Source organism: Bos mutus, chromosome 23, assembly GCF_027580195.1.
Source record: "Bos mutus isolate GX-2022 chromosome 23, NWIPB_WYAK_1.1, whole genome shotgun sequence".
In the NCBI taxonomy this organism is placed as follows: domain Eukaryota; kingdom Metazoa; phylum Chordata; class Mammalia; order Artiodactyla; family Bovidae; genus Bos; species Bos mutus.
Window position 1 is genome coordinate 18,704,139 of NC_091639.1, and position 19,133 is coordinate 18,723,271.

General features: G+C 38.3%; 1 protein-coding gene across 2 annotated transcripts in view; it reads right to left on the reverse strand.

Moving 5' to 3' along the window:
• Positions 1-19,133, reverse strand: part of GPLD1 (glycosylphosphatidylinositol specific phospholipase D1) — a 52,556-nt gene that overhangs the window by 27,595 nt on the left and 5,828 nt on the right. For both annotated transcript variants that reach the window (XM_070361465.1, XM_070361466.1), the window contains 8 exons: positions 11,513-11,591; positions 9,698-9,795; positions 9,099-9,209; positions 8,003-8,051; positions 7,085-7,139; positions 600-707; positions 345-372; positions 97-236 (listed from right to left, as the gene is read on the reverse strand). In XM_070361465.1, coding sequence (XP_070217566.1) covers positions 97-236; positions 345-372; positions 600-707; positions 7,085-7,139; positions 8,003-8,051; positions 9,099-9,209; positions 9,698-9,795; positions 11,513-11,591 — 668 coding nt within the window. The remainder of the gene's footprint in view (positions 1-96; positions 237-344; positions 373-599; positions 708-7,084; positions 7,140-8,002; positions 8,052-9,098; positions 9,210-9,697; positions 9,796-11,512; positions 11,592-19,133) is intronic.

Genomic DNA, 19,133 nt, shown 5'->3' on the forward strand with positions numbered 1-19,133 from the left:
TTGTCCTCATTTGATCAACTGAAAAACCTGGGAGTTATGATGGGGATGGAACAGCAATACAGGGAGTGATTGGTAGGAGAAAGAGTAAGAATTCACCTGGTCCCGTTCTTTAACATGTAACTTGTCAGATGGTAAATATTAGTAGACCAAAACGCCATATCTTCCAGCCCTCCTAGGAAGTATTCTTGAAATTGTTCCACCAAAAATGGGGATTTTACAGAATAAGTGGGATAAAGCTATGGCAAAGAGAAAGAAAAATAATCTAATAAATAACTGAATCAAGTGCTTCTCATGGTATCTTTATAACACTTTCAATTCAGATTTTGAAGAATAAATGCCTTTACCTTGGAAATAGCTAACATCTCCGCATACCTGCAACATAAGCAATAATTTAGACTGTGAGTTGTGATTTCCACAAAGAAATGAAACAAATGAATGAAGAAAAAGTTCCAGCAACAGGTATCCACTATCACGCAACTGACTTTGAACAAGCAAAATCCATAAATCCAATACCCACACTCAGGCAGCTAAAGCATCGGAAAGTGTGTTAAGGAAGTCACAATAAAATCACTTGCAAATATTCCTCCAGTTACACTTACATTTCCAAGAACTGAAGGTATGAACAGTCAACAATGGCTTTTTTGGTGATGACTATTCGGCCGTAGAGTTCTCTATAAATTCCCAGGAGATCTTCAGCAGGCACATACCTGAGAAAAGCATTAGAATAAAATAAGGGCTGTTTTGATTCTGAAGTTGAAGATAACAACAGCAGTCACAGCAGCTACCAGTGATTCCAGGATTAATAGGTGCCAGACACCATGCAAAGGACTTTACATGCATTATTCATTTAATCTTGCCAACAACCCTGGGTGGTTGATACTATCACAGTCCTACTTCACGTACAGGAAACTAAGGCACAGAAAAATTCAATAATTTGCCCAAGGCTGCAGAGCAAACGACTGGCACCCTAATCAAATATTTATACAAAGATAAGAAACTATGAGTAGCTCTCACAGTCAACAAAAGGGTCTGAAATGTGGTACTTGAGTGCAATCTCAGAAATGACAGAATGATCTCAGTTCATTTTCAAGGCAAATCATTCAACATCACAGTAATCCAAGTCTATGCTCCAAACATTAATGCCAAAGAAGCCGAACAGTTCCATGAAGACCTATAGAACTAACACCTGTTCAGAACTAACACCAAAAAAAGATGTCCTTTTCATCATAGGGGACTGGAATGCAAAAGTAGGAAGTCAAGAGATACCTGGAGTAACAGGCAACTTTGACCTTGGAGACAAAATGAAGCAGAATAAAGACTAACAGTTTTGTCAAGAGAACACACTGGTCATAGCAAACACCCTTTTCCAGAAATACAAGAAAAGCCTCTATACATGGACATCACCAGATGGTCAATACTGAAATCAGATTGATTATATCTTTGCAGCTGAAGATGGAGAAGCTCTATATAGTCAGCAAAAATAAGACTAGGAGCTGATTGTGGCTCAGATCATGAGCTCCTTATTGCAAAATTCACGCTGAAATTGAAGGAAGTAGGGAAAATCACTAGACCATACAGGTATGACCGAAAGCAAATCCCTTATGATTATACAGTGGAGGTGATGAATAGATTCAAAGGATTAGATCTGGTAGACAGAGCGCCTGAAGAACTATGAATGGAGGTTCATAACACTGTACAGGAGGCAGTGACCAAAACCATCCCCAAGAAAAAGAAATATAAGAAGGCAAAGTGGTTGTCTGAGAAGGCTTTACAAATAGCCAAGGAAAGAAGAGAAGCAGGAGAAATATCAACAACCTCAGATACCACTCTGATGGCAGAAAGTCAAGAGGAACTAAAGAGCCTCTTGATGAGGGTGAAAGAGAAGAGTAAAAAAGCCATCTTAAAACTCAGCATCCAAAAAAACTAAGATCATGGCATCTGGTCCCATCACTTCATGGCAAATAGAAGTGGGGAAAGTGGAAGTAGTAACAGATTTTATTTTCTTGGGCTCAAAAAATCACTGCAGATGGTGACTGCAGCCATGAAATTAAAAGATGATTGCTCCTTTCCTCCTGTAAGGAAAGCTGTGACAAACCTAGACAGCATATTAATAAGCAGAGATATCACTTTGCTGACAAAGGTGCATATAGTCAAAGCTATGGTTTTTCCAGTAGTCATGTACAGATGTGAGAGGTGGATCACAAAGAAGGCTGAGTGCTGAAGAATTGATGTTTTTGAATTGTGGTGGTGGTGGAGAAGACTCTTGAGAATCCCTTGGACAGCAAGGAGATCCAACCAGTCAATCCTAAAGGAAATCAACCCTCAATATTCATTGGAAGGACTGATGCTGAAACAGAAGCTCCAATACTTTGGCCACATGATGCGAAGAGCTGACTCACCGGAAAATACCCTGATGCTGGGAAAGACTGAAGGCAAAAGGAGAGGAGGGTGGCAGAAGATGAGATGTTTAGATAGCATCACCGACTCAATGGCCATGAATTTGAGCAAACTCCAGGAGACAGTGAAGGTCAGGGGAGCCTAGCATGCTGCAGTCCATGGGGTCACCAAGAGTCAGACAGGACTTAGCGACTGAACAAGAAAAAATAAAAGGAATGTTTAGTTTTGTGAATTCAAAGAGCAATAAAAGATATTTTTATTCTTTTGAGTTGAATCATTCTCAGGAATCATTTTTCAAAAACGCTCCAAAATAACTCCTCACCCCAACATCCTACTTTCAGAATACACAGTGGTAGGCAGTAAAAGAGAATTCTAAGTCAAGTTTTTGATTCAAAGGTATTAGTCATTTCAGTTGGAGGAAGAGCCACATTTTAAAAACTAGGTTTATACTGTTATCTTTTATCTTTAAGAAACCTTAGATTATACCAGACATAAATATAAATACAAACAAAACCTAATTTAGTGTATCTATAAGAAGGAATCTATTGAAATGTCCATTTTTTACTTTACAAGCACACCAGAATGGTCTTCTCCATAAATATAGCTTAAAAGTTTAGCAAAAGGCCTAACAAAAATATTTTTTTAGATGAATCACCAAGTTAGCAAGAAAGTGAAACTTTGCCATGGCCCAAAATAAGTTGGAGCTGGAAACTTTGGCAGGTAAGTGAGTGGGAAAGCCAGTTTTTGCCCTGAAGACATCTGCTAAACCTGGAACTTAGGTGGTTTTTTTTTTTTTTTTTTCCCCCCTCAGGTAGTTGTATGGCATACAAGAGACAAGAGCTAAAGTATAGGAATCAACCAAAGTGGGCCATTTCCCACATGAAACTCCTCATTAAAGGCTATACCTTCTGCATGAATATTAGCCAGAAATAAATCCAACATACTAACAAAGACAGCAAAGAAACCTCTGTCTTCATCTTGGAAATGGAAGGAGAGAGGGAAAGCTATCTCGCCACTAAAATCGGTATCCACTACCCAACCCTATAAATGTTTGGTCTTGCATTCATGCTATCTGCGTAGTCAGAAAAACTTCTAGGGTTGAATATCATTTAAATGTGGTCCCAGTTAATGGTGCCTTGAGGTAGCCTGCAGAATGCAAGACAAGTCTTCCCTGGAGAAATGCAACTGTAACTTAAGCCTTGAGGAATTCAAGCACCACTGAATAAAACTGAAAGAAGACCAGATCCCGGATGATGTGCAATGTGAAATGGGCATCTCATCCAGGGCAGAGCACCCTGTGTGGAGAGTCGGTGGGGAACCTCAGGTCCCTGCTGCCGCCACCTCTTCCTGCGGCATCCAAAGGCCAGTTGTCCTCAACTGCCTTGAGAGTGACCTATTGGTTCTGGGTCTCCCTTAGTTCTGAGGCAGCTGGACCAGGAATGGGAACGGGCAACTTGCCAGGCCCCCAGCTCTAGTTCTTTGTTCTGTAAGCATTCCTCCCTGCTTCCAGCTCTCCATACTCAGAGACTAAGACTGAGGGACAGAGTCATGTCACCTCCCATCTGCTTAGTAAACATGTGAAGAAAAACAACAAAAAGAACAGTGTATCCAACAGTAATATCTGATAAATCGGACTTGAAGGCAGTAAGTATTGTAAAATATGAAGACAGCCACCAGATAGAAAATTCGATTCACCAGAAAGACATGAGATTTGAAAACGTAATACATGTAACAACATATGTTCAAACACATGTATAGCAAACTTTGACCTAACTACAAGGAGAAACTGAAAAATTTCATCATCATAGAAGGAGATTTTTAAATGAATTTCTCAGTAATTGTGAGACTGTCCAGATAAAAGTAGTAAGATTATATTATTTAAAACTTATGAATCTTCTGATTTGAGCAGTACATTTAAAAAGCTTGAGCTAATACATATATATATAATGTTAAACCACAAATTGGAGAATTAACATTCTTTTCAAGTTCAGATGAAAAATAAATAATAGATAATTAAATAAATGTTAATAGATAAAAATTAATCATTTGGTAGACCTTAAAGTCAAGACTCAAATTTCACAGGAACCAAAGAAGAGTAGAAGGAAAAAAATAAATATAAGAAAAAGTAATGAAAGAGAAAAAGAACATATAGTATTAATAGAAAGGATCAATAAAGCCAAAAGTTTTTTTCAATAATAAAACTGAAAATATTAGACATGATTAATTGTTTAAAAATATAAGAGAAGGCACAATAAATAACATTATAGATGCCAAACGAACAGAAGTACAAGTAAAATGAGAGGGAAAAATGAGGATATTATGAACTCCCTTATGCCAAAATGTTTAAACACTCAGACAAAATAGAAAAGTCCTAGAAAAATAATAAAACTCTTTAAGAAGAAACTGCAAAACAATACAGTCCTAAAACCAAAAGTCACTACTTTTTAAAACATCTGGCTTTATAGACGAGTTCTACCAAACATTCAAGAAATCAAAGTTACAATCTTACACAAACTTCCAGAAAACAGCGAAGGAAGGTATATTCCCACCTGATTTCACGAATCAAGTGAGGAGTATACCTTTGAAGAAAGGTACCTTTCTTCAAAGGTACATTTCTTCAAGGTACATTTGAAGAAAAAGGACAGGTTGGGAAATCAGCCCTGACAGATGTCAAAATGCATTAAAGCTGTCTTAGTTTTAAAACTCAGTATTGTTCAGGAAGAGTCGATTAGACCAATGGAACATGATAGAAAGCCCAGAAACTGACCCACATACACATGGAATTTTACGTTAGAGAGAACATTACAGATCAGTGAAGAAAATTAGACTATTGATAAATGGTTCTGAGACAATCAGTTATCTCTGTAGGAAAAAAATAAAATTTATATCACAGAATATACAAAAAATTAACTCCAGGTAAATTAAAGACATAAAGTTAATAAAGGAAACTATACTGTGATAACCTAGAAGGGTGGGAAGGGGTGGGAGAGAGGTTCAAGAGGGAGGGGATATATGCACACCTATGGCTGATTCATACTGATATATGATAGAAACCAACAACACTGCAAAGCAAGTATCCTACAATTTAGAAAATAAATTAGAAAAAAGAAAGAAAATGAAACTATAAACTATTTAGAAGGCTATGTAGGAGAATAACCTCATGCCCTCAAGGTAGGAAAGGATTTCTTAAATAAGATGTTAAAAGTACAAATTACAAAGGAAGAGACTGCTACATTCAACTACATTAAAATTAATAAACTCTATTTATCAAGATATACCATAAGTAAAAAGACATGCCACAAACTATTAAAAGATATGTATAACAAATAATTGATAAACTGACAAAAGATTAGAACTCAGAATATACCAAGAATACTCAGAAATAAAAAGGAAAGCCCAACAGAAAAATAGGCTAAAAACCAAACAAGGTTCTCACTTAAAATGAAATGCAATCAATAAAATAGGAAAGAATACTCAACCTTATTATAACAGTAACCTGGGAAATGCGAATTAAAACTTTAAGGAGATATCATTTTATACCAAATAGGTTAGAAAAATTTTAAAGCTGGACAATACCAAGTATTAGAGAATGCAGAAGAGGGAGAACAAAGCTGATGGGAGTATAAATTGGGAAGACCATTCTAAATGACAGCCAGGGATTATTTATTTAGGTTAAACATGCCGAAGTCCTATGGCCCAACAGTTCCACTTCTGGTGCCATTTACTTGAAAGAGATTCACCTCTAGTGCAAAAATGCATGTACAAAAATGTACATAGCAACATGATATATAAAGCAAAAACACTTAACACTACTTACACATCCGTCAACACTAGAATCAAGTCATTTTGGCAGATTTACATAAGGGAGGACCATACGGCGGTGAAAACCAATGCACTATCCCCGAACATATCAATATGATTAAATGTCAGGGAAATAATTTTAAACAAGAAACATTTTTAAATTAAATTCTAATTTAAAATTTCATTTTAAGCCAAATGCATGATGTAGAATTCTATTTAAAGTAAAAACCCAAATAATATTTTGCATACAGATATGACTGTGCTTATGTGCTCAGTTGTATCTGACTCTTTGCAACCACACGGACAGCAACCCACCAGGCTCCTCTGTTACTGGAATGTCCCAGGCAAGAATTCTGGAGTGGGTTGCCATTTCCTACTCCAGGGGATCTTCCCAACCCAGGGATTGAACCCACATCTCTTATGTCTCCTGCATTGACAGGCGGGTTATTTACCACTGGTACTACTTGGAAGCCCATGGATACGCCTACATGTAGTAAAACTCATGTAAGGGAAAAACAACTAAGTGATTAAGTGAACCTAAGGTTGTGGTTATACCTAGTGGGAGAAAACGTGATATGACAGAAGGAAAGGCAGGGAGCCTCTACATTCCAGCTATGGTCTACTTCTTAAGGTAGCTGGCAGCTATACAGTATGGATCATCTTATTTTTTATTTATAAAAAATACATTATTTTACATGTTTGGCATAATTCATAGATTTTTTCAAAGAATCTACTTAGACTAGTCTAATCTTTAGTTATACTTTCCAACATGTACAAATGTAGAAGGCTCCTTATTACATTGTAGGTTTTATTTTCTAAGGAAAAAAAGAGTCAAGCTCCTAACTGCCACTTGGGTATCACATATTTAAATGTACATTGCTCTTACCAGTGCCGTGAGAGGTAATTAAATTTAAACTCGAACTGGCTCAACACGTCTCCTCCTATGATATGAGAAAAATATTTGCTTTTGGAGAATTAATGACAATATATAGCAAGCTTCTTTGAACATAAATTTGCATGATCCAGTTTATTAGTTCTTCACACTGTTATAGGTTTCTGTTCATTATTTTAGTTGCATAAGCACATCTTTAAGAAAAAATGACCTTTTAAAATCTTAGTGAAACACATGAATTAAGAAAGAGAAGTAATTCAGAGAATAAAGAAACTCATATAACCAAAAGGTTTTTCACTTTAAGATGGACCATAAAGATTCTTCTATTTAAATAAACACTACTCACCAATACTGTGCATATTTAAAGGTAATTAAATATAGAAAAAGATGGAGTTTATCCATTTAAAGCTAAAGTATTAGGAGACACTAGGCAATGAATTTAAATCTGATTTTAAAAGTAATGCTTTTCTAAAATAATGGCACAAGTCAATGATAAAATATAATGGTGTTTTTTTGGTTGTTTTGTCCTTTTTTTTGGCTACACCTTAAGGCAAATGGAATTTCCCTGACCAGGGATTGAACCTGAGCTCGCTGCAGTGGAAGCACAGAGACTTCTTTACCACTGAACCACCAGGGAAAATCCCATTTTTTGTTTGGTTTTTACAAAATACATATATAATATTATATATTATATACATATATACATATATAACGCATTCATATATTTATAATCTTTGCAGATGTGCATCTCTATATTAAATGAAGAATTCCTGTACTCTAAACAATTGCAATGTTAAAATAGAAAGCTAGTGGCAAGAAACTAAAAGCATACATACATAGGGTTCAATAGTGACTACAGGTGAAATATAACTACCACGAAAGAAACTCTGGCAATATGTAAACAAGTAGTACCGAAATCACCAGCCGGATGTGCCTCGGGATAGGAGTTGTGAAAATCAATCTGAGGGAAAAAAGAGAACCATCTAGTATATATCACAAATTGAAGCCCACACTCCTACCCCGCAATGAAGCAAGGCGTGGGGAGATGATAGCCTAACCCAACGACTGCTGAGGACGCGTAGTGGTGACTGGACTCACTTTTCAAAGAAACATTTACTTTTATCATTTGTTAAAAAAAAAAAAATGATCCTGGCAGCTGAGTTGTATGCTTCATGTTTTAACAGATAAAGCTGCTGCAAACATTTGTATCTAATAGGATACATGAACAATCTCTAAGTGCAAGTTTATATTTTTTACAGGATAGTATTAACATCAATGAATAACCAGAGGGGACTTTCATCAGGTAAGGTCACAGTTTTCAGTGGGGATATGGCATCTTCACATAGAAAAGAAAAAAGGAAAAAAAAAAAAACAAAAAAACAAAAGCATGCTAACTTACTTTTAAATAGAAACAGATAGTAGGGCTTTATACCTCTGCTATTAAGATGCACAGCTTGAATAAAACATAAAATGCCTCAAATACTGTTTGTGACTAAACAGAATATGACATCTATGGCTGTTTTCAGGGCACATTAGTCAATCTGCCCACGTGGATGAATTTACCCGGGTAGCAAATGTGTAAGAGCAATGAACAAGAAGAGATGGAAATCTAATGAATACTACATTGGGCAAAGAGTCTTATTTCCATGTGAATCTGAATAACCTAAGTTTTTCTTTTCCTAAAATAGTCAGGTTTTAATAAATTTTTTTTAATTTCATTTTTTTAGCACTGAAAACATTTTGTATTTAGGTATAGCCAATTAACAATGTTGTGATAATTTCAGCTGAACAGCGAAGGAACTCAGTCATACATATACATGTATCCATTCTCCCCTCAACCCCTCTCCCATCCAGACTGGCACATAACATTGTTGATTATCCATTTTAAATATAGCAGTGTGTACATAACCTTTCCAAAGTCCCTAACTATCCTAAAAGAGTCACTTCTCAATCTTGGGTAGGACAATATCATTCCCACAAAGTCATTAACCTGAAGCTATGTACTCACGGCAGCCATCGTCCTAAGGAATCCTTGTTCAATACCCAGGCTATGCCAGTTGACATCAGCCACCATGTGAGACGTAATTCCAAACAAGAAAGCTACCAATTTCTCTGTGTCCTGCCAAATAAGCAAATTAGAGTTGGGGTTAGGGGGAAGGTAGTAATTTTATAACAATCTTATTAAAAGGATTAACAAATATGAATTCATTTCCATTACTGAGACTTAACAAAACATCAGAGACAGGTATGTTGTAGTTACCCGCGAACCACAAAGGACTTTTTTTTGAAATGTTTCTGAGTGCCTTGAAACTGCTTTCAGATTTATTTACTAGGGGAGCAAAATGACCACGTGACATGCCCCAAATTTTAAAAACATTGTTTATTGAAAATAAAACTGAAGATGTAAATTTTGAAAAATCATTTGTTTAACTGTTGACTAGCTATTTACTATGTCCCATATGCTGTGTTTGGTATTGAGGCAGAAGGGTGAGTAGCCCTCAGAGCCTGGATTAAGGGTTGGGGTTAGAAATGGAGTTACTGCAGGTGCAACAATAGTACTTGGCAAGTCTGGAACGAAGTATTTTTAGGGTTACAGGCTGTGCCTACCTCATCCCAGGGAAGAGGATAGTTCTTCCGGATATAATGAACACTTGCGTTAAGAAATGGAGTCCAGTGAGTGCTCTCTGACACGTCATGGAATTGTCCTGACAAAACAGAGGCAACCGTCAGAGCTCCTTCTTAAAAGGTTGGAGGTTCTCTTGTTTATACACACCACATCTTTGTTCATCCATTCATCTGTCAGTGGGCACTTAGGTTATTTCCATGTCTTTGCTAATGTTAATAGTGCTTCAACAAACACTGGGGTACTTGTGTCTATTTAAACAATGGAATATTACTCAGTCATAAAAAGGAATGAAAGTGGGTCATTAGTAGAGATGTGGACGAACCTAAAGACTATCACACAAAGTAAGTCAGAGAAAAATGTTGTATATTAATACATAAACATGCAATCTAGAAAAATGGTACACATGAACCTGTTTGCAAGGCAGAAATAGAGACAGAGATGTAGGGAACAAACATATGGATACCAAGAGAGAAGCAGGGGATGAACTGTGAGATTGGGACTGACATATGGACGCTAATATGCACAAAAGAGACAACTAATGAGAACTTGCTATATAGCACAAGGAACTCTACTCAGTGTTCTATGGTAACCTAAATGGAAAGGAAATACAAAAAAGGGGATATACGTATACAAATAGCTGGTTCACTTCAACGTACAACAGAAACCAACACAACATTGTAAAGCAACTATACCCCAATTTTTTTTTAAAGTTGGAGCTTCTCAATGAAATATTCTACCACCACCTGCTGTGTTGCTGCGTTCCTTCGCCTTCCCTCCAAACCTCTTAGTTTCCTGAGTCAATATTCAAAGGAAGCCTCTAGGAAGAACGGCCAGCCAAAAGAAAAAGGAGCCTTAACTGCTCATAGAATCTAGAAATAGCTGGGCTGCAAGAGAAGCTGGAAGTGTTAAGTTCTGTACCCTAAAGCTAAAGAAATAAGCTGTCCCTGTTTTTTTTTTTAATTTGGGTTTTTTTTTTAAATCTTCTTTTCCATCACAGTCAGCCTCCCTAATAGCACAAAAGAAAAAAGCAGATATTTCAACAGCTTTCAAGTATTTGAATTTATAATATTTTTAAATGGGGTGTGCTATATGCCTCTTTATTCCCACAGGAGGCAGGAGGAGTAAGTGAAAAAAAACAGGAACTGACATCTATTCTAAACCTTCAAGTGCCAGATTCTTCATGGAGTGTCACGTGACATAGAAGCAATCAAAAGCAAAATCCCAGAGTTCAGATCCCTCAAGTCAAATTTTTTATATCATTATTAAACTAAAAATAGCCTAACCACTTTTGTTTAAAGCATAACTGAAGCACATTTAACTTAATATTATCTTGGGTTTGCATAACACTTGACAAAATAAATAACATACGTTAATGCCAACAGCAATTCAGTATAGCAGCCAGGCCTGCGTTAATTATTACTATTAAATAGTAATTAATTTAGATATGGCTATGTTGCAGACATGGAAACTGAGACTCAGCATGGAAGGCGCTTTTTCAAGGTCACACGCTAACAGATAACATCCAAGGAATAAAAACTCGAACCTTTTGATTTCCTTCAAAATGTTCTCTCTTCTGCCACGAAGCAGGAGAGTAATTCAGAGTGCTTAGAATAAAGCTTTCAGAATTTTTACCCTTAAGCAAGTGAGTTTCGGTTAAATGGAAAACACAACCGAACTAAGTCATTGATCAACAACAGTGGAAAATATAATGTGTTGTTTGTTATTTTTTCGAGTCTGAGCTATTCCTATCAACCAAGGAAAAGCAACATCATCTGGTCTGTAAGTCTCCATCTTACCTCTCTCACAGATGCTAGGGTAAAATGAGTCAGGAAACACGGATCCAGCCTGATATGCATCCTGGTGCCTAAGTAACAGCTGGGGAGCAGGAAAATACAGAGGTTAGAGGGCAAGAGTCAACAGCCTGAGAAAAGCAGGCCCAGGTGTGGGAAGTTAGAATGATGTGATGGTAGGGGAGAAGTGATGGAAGGAAGAAGTGAAGGAAGGCAGGCATAAATAAATAACTCTTATATCAATATAATTCAAACAGCACCCTACCAAATGTAATTTCAGGTTCTTCCCTACCAAAAACAAACAAGCTGATTAAGTAGTAGTAAAAAAAAAAAAAAAAAAAATCACCTATTTAAATTAAATCTCTTGCTTTTGTTCTGTCCACCCAGAAGAATAAGATTTCTCCAAGACTATTTCACTGACCCAGAACTGGTGTGTGGTAAGTTTTTTGATGACCTAGTGACAACCAGTAAAATGAGAAAAATACAGACAGGTATACATATATATTTATTGGGGCTTCCCAGGCGGCGCTAGTGGTAAAGAACCCACCTGCCAATGCAGGAGGCATAGGAGATGCAGGTTTGATCCCTGAGTCAGGAAGATCCTCTAGAGAAGGAAATGGCAACCCACTCCAGTATTGTTGCCTGGAGAATCCCATGGACAGAGGAGCCTGGTGAGCTACATACAGTCCATGGAGTCACGAAGAGTCAGACACGACTGGGCAACTAACACACACATATATATATTCATACACATATACATGTATCAGTTCATATCTATTTGTGTGTGTGTATGTTTATAGTTGCTACCTGTGCTTTAGAGTAAGATGATATCCTTTATAGATTAAAGGTTAAGATTATAACCTTTTGGAGGGTTACAAAAATACCCTTTCCCATTTCCAAAAATGATGTGTAAGTCGATGGTAGAGGTTTTCTTCCCAGCATTCTTCCTTGGTGGCCTGGCTCACTCCATCCCATTCCAACCCCCTTATGGCTACACCCAGATGAGTGCTAGGGCCTAGAAAATGAAGACTACATTCCCCAGCCACTACTGAGGAGCCACTTCTCCCTTGTTTATTCCCAGCCAGCAGGAAGTGTTTGGCCTTTTGGCAGCAGCAGTAGAGGGGGCCCAGGTGATCACAGGCAGAGTAGAGGGCATCTATTTTGTTACTAAGGAACGTGGCTGAGGTGATGAGGTCCTGGAGCCAGCAGTCAATATGGCGGCTTCTTACTTTTCAAATCACACAGGAGACAGTTGGACATGGAGCTCGTGAATGGAACAGTGTCTGTTTGACTGCTTAGTGGCTCTGGCAGGCCAGTTCTGTGTGTTGTTCTGGGAGTCCTTTCTGGATACTCAACTCAATGGAGGAGGCTGCTCCTCCATTTCTCACAGTTTGTCAGCACTGAATCCCCTAATACGTGGTCTTGTACCCCTCTCCGCATAAGAGGGCTTTCCTCTTATGGAAACCCAGAGGGGTTTCCACTATCTGCAAATGAGCTCTGACCCAGTGGGCAAAGGAAAAGTCTGGCAATCCAACTTTTTAATTTTTCAATAGGGACTTACTAATAACATAGGCTAGATGTAGAAGCAACAAAGTATCTCAAATAACTTGAAACAGAAGGAAATACAGTATCACCTACTTTTTGTTTTTGCTTTTTCAAGCAATGTCTCATCCCCAGTCTTCTAAAGACAGAATCACTTCCATACTGAGCAGGTGAGGCAGACTGACCACAAGGGCAGTATATCCATTCCCACTACAGTATTTGGCTCAGAGATGTTTGCTTAACAAAAGCTACTTCAGCTAGAACGTCCCCCAAGACTTCTCAGCTAGAGCTGTGGGGAGAAGAAAGAAGATGCTTTCTTCTCCTCAGAGTTTTTGCTTGTTAGTTTAAGACATTCTTTTGTTTTTAAGATGATGCTCTCTCTCCGTCTTAATTTATTTATTTTTGGCCACATCTTGCAGGTAACTGGTATCTTAGTTCCCCGACCAAGGATGGTTGAACCTGTGCCCCCTGCAGAGACAGCGCAGATTCTTAACCACTGGACTGCCAGGGAAGTCTTCAACTCTCCAGGGATTTTAGACTAAGAAACTGAGTTCTGGATGGCCAGTGTCTTCCAGTGTCTAGGAGAGAGAGTACCACTTAGACCTCTCAGTCCAGCTGTGCCCCAGGCTTATCAGTTACATGAACCCTTAAAGTCTTTTTTCTAAAGACAGTTGGAGTTGGACTTTTGCCACTTAAAAGTAATAATTAACTTTGCTGAACATTTACCTTAGCAGCCACTGTAATGGTCACTTCATATGTATTAAGACTTGTTGAATCTGAATCTCCTGGTGAGATAGTGTTATTTAACAGGGGAAAATAATGCTAAAGCAAATTTTAAATAATTCTAAAGCAAATTTTAGAAAGTAAGGGTGTCGGGTGGGAGGGAAGCTCAAGAGGAGAGGATACACATATACATATAGCTGATTCATGCTGTTGTATAGCAGAAATGAACAACATTGTAAAGCAATTAAAATCCAGTTAAAAATAAATTTTAAGAAAAGGTGTCAGAAAAAAAAATCAGGAAACTGCTAGAGAGAAAAGAGTACAGAAGGAGGATATGTCCTTCAGATATAAAAATGCACCAAAAGACACAGATCAATGAAACAGAATAAAGAGTAAAGAAATAGATTCAACCATAATGCGTGATAGAGATGAATGAAGGATGGAGTAATTGACAATTGTGTTGGCACAACCCCACTGCAATGAACACTCCATTCTTGCAGGGAATCCATACTTAACCTATGTGACACTGACTTGAAATTGACATTATCAGTAACAGGTCACTGGATCCCTATCATGCTTTATGCGAAAATTAAGTACAAGATGAATTAGAGAGTTAAATGTCAAAAACAGAGCCATGAAAATAACAAGACACATTTTAAGTGAATAATTGTATAATCTCAGAATGGAAATGATGTTTCTAAGCAAAACATACAGGCAGAAACCATTAAAGAGAAGATTGATGCACTTAACTACACAACAATTTTAATGCTGTGCATGGTAAAAAGAACCAGACCGTGGCGGATGCATGTTGATGTATGGCAATACCAATACAATATTGTAAAGTAAAAAAATAAAAATAAATAAATAAATAAAAAGAACCAGAAACAAATTTAAGAGAAAAATAAATAACCATGAGAATCATTTGACACATGATAAGATGCTGTCTTTAGTAAAACAAAAAGTCATTCTTCACATCAAGATTAATATCCTAATAGAAAAATTAGCAACGACACAGGCAATTCATAGAAGAAGCAATAGAAATAGTCAATAAACACTTGAAAATATATTTAACCTCATTAATAATAAATTAATTATTTGTCAATATAACCTATAACAAAATACCATTTTCACATATTGGCAAAAATGAAAAAAATAATAAGAACAGACTTCTAAAAGTGAATCTGTTTCCAGAGCTGAAGATAAAGAAATTTCAATGAACTACAGGAACAATTAAGGATATTAATCCTTTCTTGGTCCCGTATGTCTTCCCTGTTCTGTTTTCGTTTTTCATTTGTTTCTGGGCCAAGGGGATTCAACTAGCAGTACCAGAGCTAAAGGGACTTGCTCCTTGGATTACCTACAAGGAGATCAAGCATGTCAGAACCAGAACTTGTATTAAGGATAATGGAGGTCAGGGTTCACTGTTGCAGAAAGGAGTTACAGATAAGAACCTGGAGAAGATTAGATTAGATCCTGTGCTGATGGATTGGAATTGGAGATGTTTTCCTGTGAATCCAGGGTTTTAAACAGACACAAAAGCCAACTTGAAATGAATTCTGGGACAATTGGAGCATCAGAATAAATAATATTAGTAATGTGATATAGGGCTTCCCTGGTGGTTCAGACGGTAAAGAATCTGCCTGCAATGTGGGAGACCTGGGTTTGATCTCTGGGTTGGGAAGATCCCTGGAGGAAGGCATGGCAACTCCAGTATTCTTGCCTGGAGGATCCCATGGACAGAGGAGCCTGGATGGCTACCGTCCTTGGGGTCACAAAGAGTCAGATATGACTGGGTGACTAAGCACTGCACATAATGTGATATAAACCATTGAATAAAAGAGGAATCCATGAATATATAATATAAAGAGATAGATAAATGGGGAAGAAGAGTCTTTACCTTATAGCAGAATCCAAATTTATAAATGTATAAGGAATGATAGAATCAGATGAACATTTGGCAAACATCAAAATTATTTCAGGCAAGAATCAATGGATGCTAAAAAGTTTAATGAGAAACAGAATATTTGCATTACCTCAATATATCTCCCTACAAAATATTTACTACTTAAAGAAGTAGAAAATATTTATTAACTTTCCAATGTAAAATGCGGCAGACTCCATCTTAACCAAAATTATCATCGATAGCAATAGGACTTCTGCTTCCAGGAAGATGGAGTGGGTGTACTTATCCCTGTTCTTTTTGCTAAATACAGCTGAAACCCTGGACATTGTCTAAGAAAAGAATATAACTTATGACTCAAAGGTGGATAAAAGTATGCACATTGAACAGGAGCTGAAGAGTAACACTGTGGTGAGTTCTGTGGATTTTCTTTTTGCTTCATGTAGTCCAAACTGGATATTGGAAAAGCCAGCTGCCTAGAAACTCCAATGGGTGTAGACAAAACAAAAGCCTGCAAACTCTCAGGCCACAAAACCAGGCATGGGACAGCCTAGCAAGACAGAACTTCTGCACAGTAACCTCTCTGCTCTAGACAAACACCAAAGAAGAAAACACAGACTCACGCTTCCTCACCACTAGCTAAGGTCTCGTGGGGAGCCTCGGCTTGCCCTCTCACCAGGCTGCAATGAGGTGCCCTGGCTCCCCCACTGCAGTGGTATCAGAGAGCGCTAAGGAGGGAGCCAGAACTTTCATCCCTGCCATCCTGTCCCCTACCCTATGGTATCAGTGAGACCATGAGGAGAGCCTGGACATCCAATCCCAACTGGAACAAGGGATTTCTCCCCTTCCCTGCTGTGGGAAGGGGGCAGTATAAGAAGAGGCCCAGGGGAGATCAGGACATCCACCTCCACCCAGGTAAGAGGCCACCTCTGCCTTCTGACATCAGTAAAGACCATGGTGAGGAGCAGCCATTAGGTATTCTTACCTATGCTAGCCAGGGAGGCATCAAGAGAGGCCCAGTGAGGAACCTTGAATTCTAACCCCCGTTGGCAGTTAGGAAGGAGTGTCCCCTGACTCCTTCCACTACCTGAGTGGTATCAGAAGAACACAACTAGAACAGGAAGTTTAAAGAAGATCCAGTCTCGTAACCTAATACCTAAAAAGTCCAGGCTACAATCAAAGATCACTCGTCATACCAAGAACTAGAAAGATGTAAAAAGGAATGAAAAAAGACAGTCATCAGGTGCCCACCAAGAGATGGCAGGAATTTCTGAATTATCTGACAAATATTTTATAGCAACCCTCAGAAAAATGCTTCACTGAACAATTGCAAACACATCTGAAACCAAAAAAAAAAAGAAGAAAGAAAAAAGTTCTCTCAAATAGAAGACATAAAGAACTGAATGAAAAATACAACAGCTGAAATAAAAGTTACATCACCAGAAATGGTTCAAGTTGACATTACGGGCCTTTTGGTAAAACACAATGAGAAGAGTACAGCGTCACTTCAGTGGTCTATCCTATTTCTGCCCAAAACTAACCTGCAGGAGAATCTAATCATGAGGAAACATCAAACAAAACCAAATGAAGGTGCGTTCCACAGAGTTACTGGGTTGTACTTTTTCAAACTATTGAGGACAATAAAGAGAAGGTAGGCCTAAGGAACTGTTCCAGGTTGAAGAAGCTCAGAGGGAACCAAACACATGCTTCCGTATCAGCCCTGAAACGATGAAGTATGTTGAGTTAACTGTTGAAATCTGTAAGAGCCTGGGATTGGGCAATAGTGTTATTTCTATGTTGATTTCCTGATTGTCATTATTATCATACTGTAGTTATATACACGTATATAGTAGTGTGTGTATATGTACACACACACATATATATAGTCCTTGTTTTTAGGAAATATAGTCCCTCCTTAACTACGGTTTTGCTTTCCTTGGTTTAGTGACCCAAGTCCAAAAATATTAAATGGGGCTTCCCTGGTGTTCCAGTGGTTAAGAATCTGCCTTGCAATGCAGAGGACACCCCGTTTGATCCCTGGTCCAGGAAGATCCCACATGCCATGGAGCAACGAAGCCTGTGTGCCACAGCTACTGAGCCAGCTCTCTCTGAGCCACAACTGCTGAGCCGTGTGCCACAACTATTGAAGCCCACGAGCTTAGAACCCATGCCCCACAACAAGAGAAGCCACTGCAGTGAGAAGCCTGTGCGCCACAAGAGTAGCCCCCATTCCTCATAGGTAGAGAAAGCCCATGCGCACCAGTGAAGACTCAGCCCAGCCAAAAATAGATCATCCCAGACGGAAAATTCCAGAAATAAGCAATTCCTGATTTTTAAACTGGCCACCATTCTGAGTATGATGATGAAAGCTCGCACCATCCTGTTCTATCAAGCCTCCCTTTGTCCACTATATCCTGCCTGTTAGTCTCCATCATTAGACCTGCGATTTAGGTAGTACAGTGCTTGTGTTCGAGTAGATCTTACCTTACTCAGTAATGGCCCCAAAGCACAAGAGGAGTGGTGCTGGCCATTTGGACATACCAAAGAGAAACTGTAAAGGGCTTTCTTTAAGTGAAAAGGTGAATGCTGTAGATAAGGAAAGAAATATCCTAGCTATGAAATTGTGAAGGAAAAGGAAATTTGTGCTAGTATTGCTGCAGCACCTCAAACTGCAAAAGTACAGCCACAGTATACAATTAAGTGCTTAGATAAAATGGAAAAGACAATAAATTTGTTCACTAAGTTATTTTGATAGGAAGACCATAGTTACATAATTTTTATTACATATATTGTTATACTTGTTCTATTTTTTAGTCACTGTTGTTTCTCTTACTGTGCCTAATTCATAAATTAAGCTTTATCATAAGTATGTACATATGTGTAGGAAAATATGGTATATATGAGGAACTTTTCCGGTAGTCATGTACGGATGTGAGAGGTGGACTATAAAGAAAGCTGAGCGCCAAAGAATTGATACTTTTGAACTGTGGTGTTGAAGAAGACTCTTGAGAGTCCCTTGGACTTCAAGGAGATCCAACCAGTCCATCTTAGAGGAGATCAGTCCTGAATATTCATTGGAAGGACTGATGCTGAAGCTGAAACTCCAATACTTTGGTCACTGATGTGAAGAGCTGACTCATTTGAAAAGACCCTGATGCTGGGAAAGATTAAGGGCAGGAGGAGAAGGGGACGACAGAGGATGAGATGGTTGGATGGCATCACCAACTCAATGGACATGAGTTTGGGTAAACTCTGGGAGTTGGTGATGGACAGGAAGGTCTGGCGTGCTGTGATCCATGGGGTCGCAAAGAGTCAGACAAGACTGAGCAACCCAACTGAACTGAACTGTCCACAGTTGCAGGCATCCACTGAGGGTCTTGGGACATATCCCCTGAGGGTAAAGGGAATTACTGTACACAAGGGTGCATTGAAGGGTAATTACAACCACTTCAGCAGTTAACT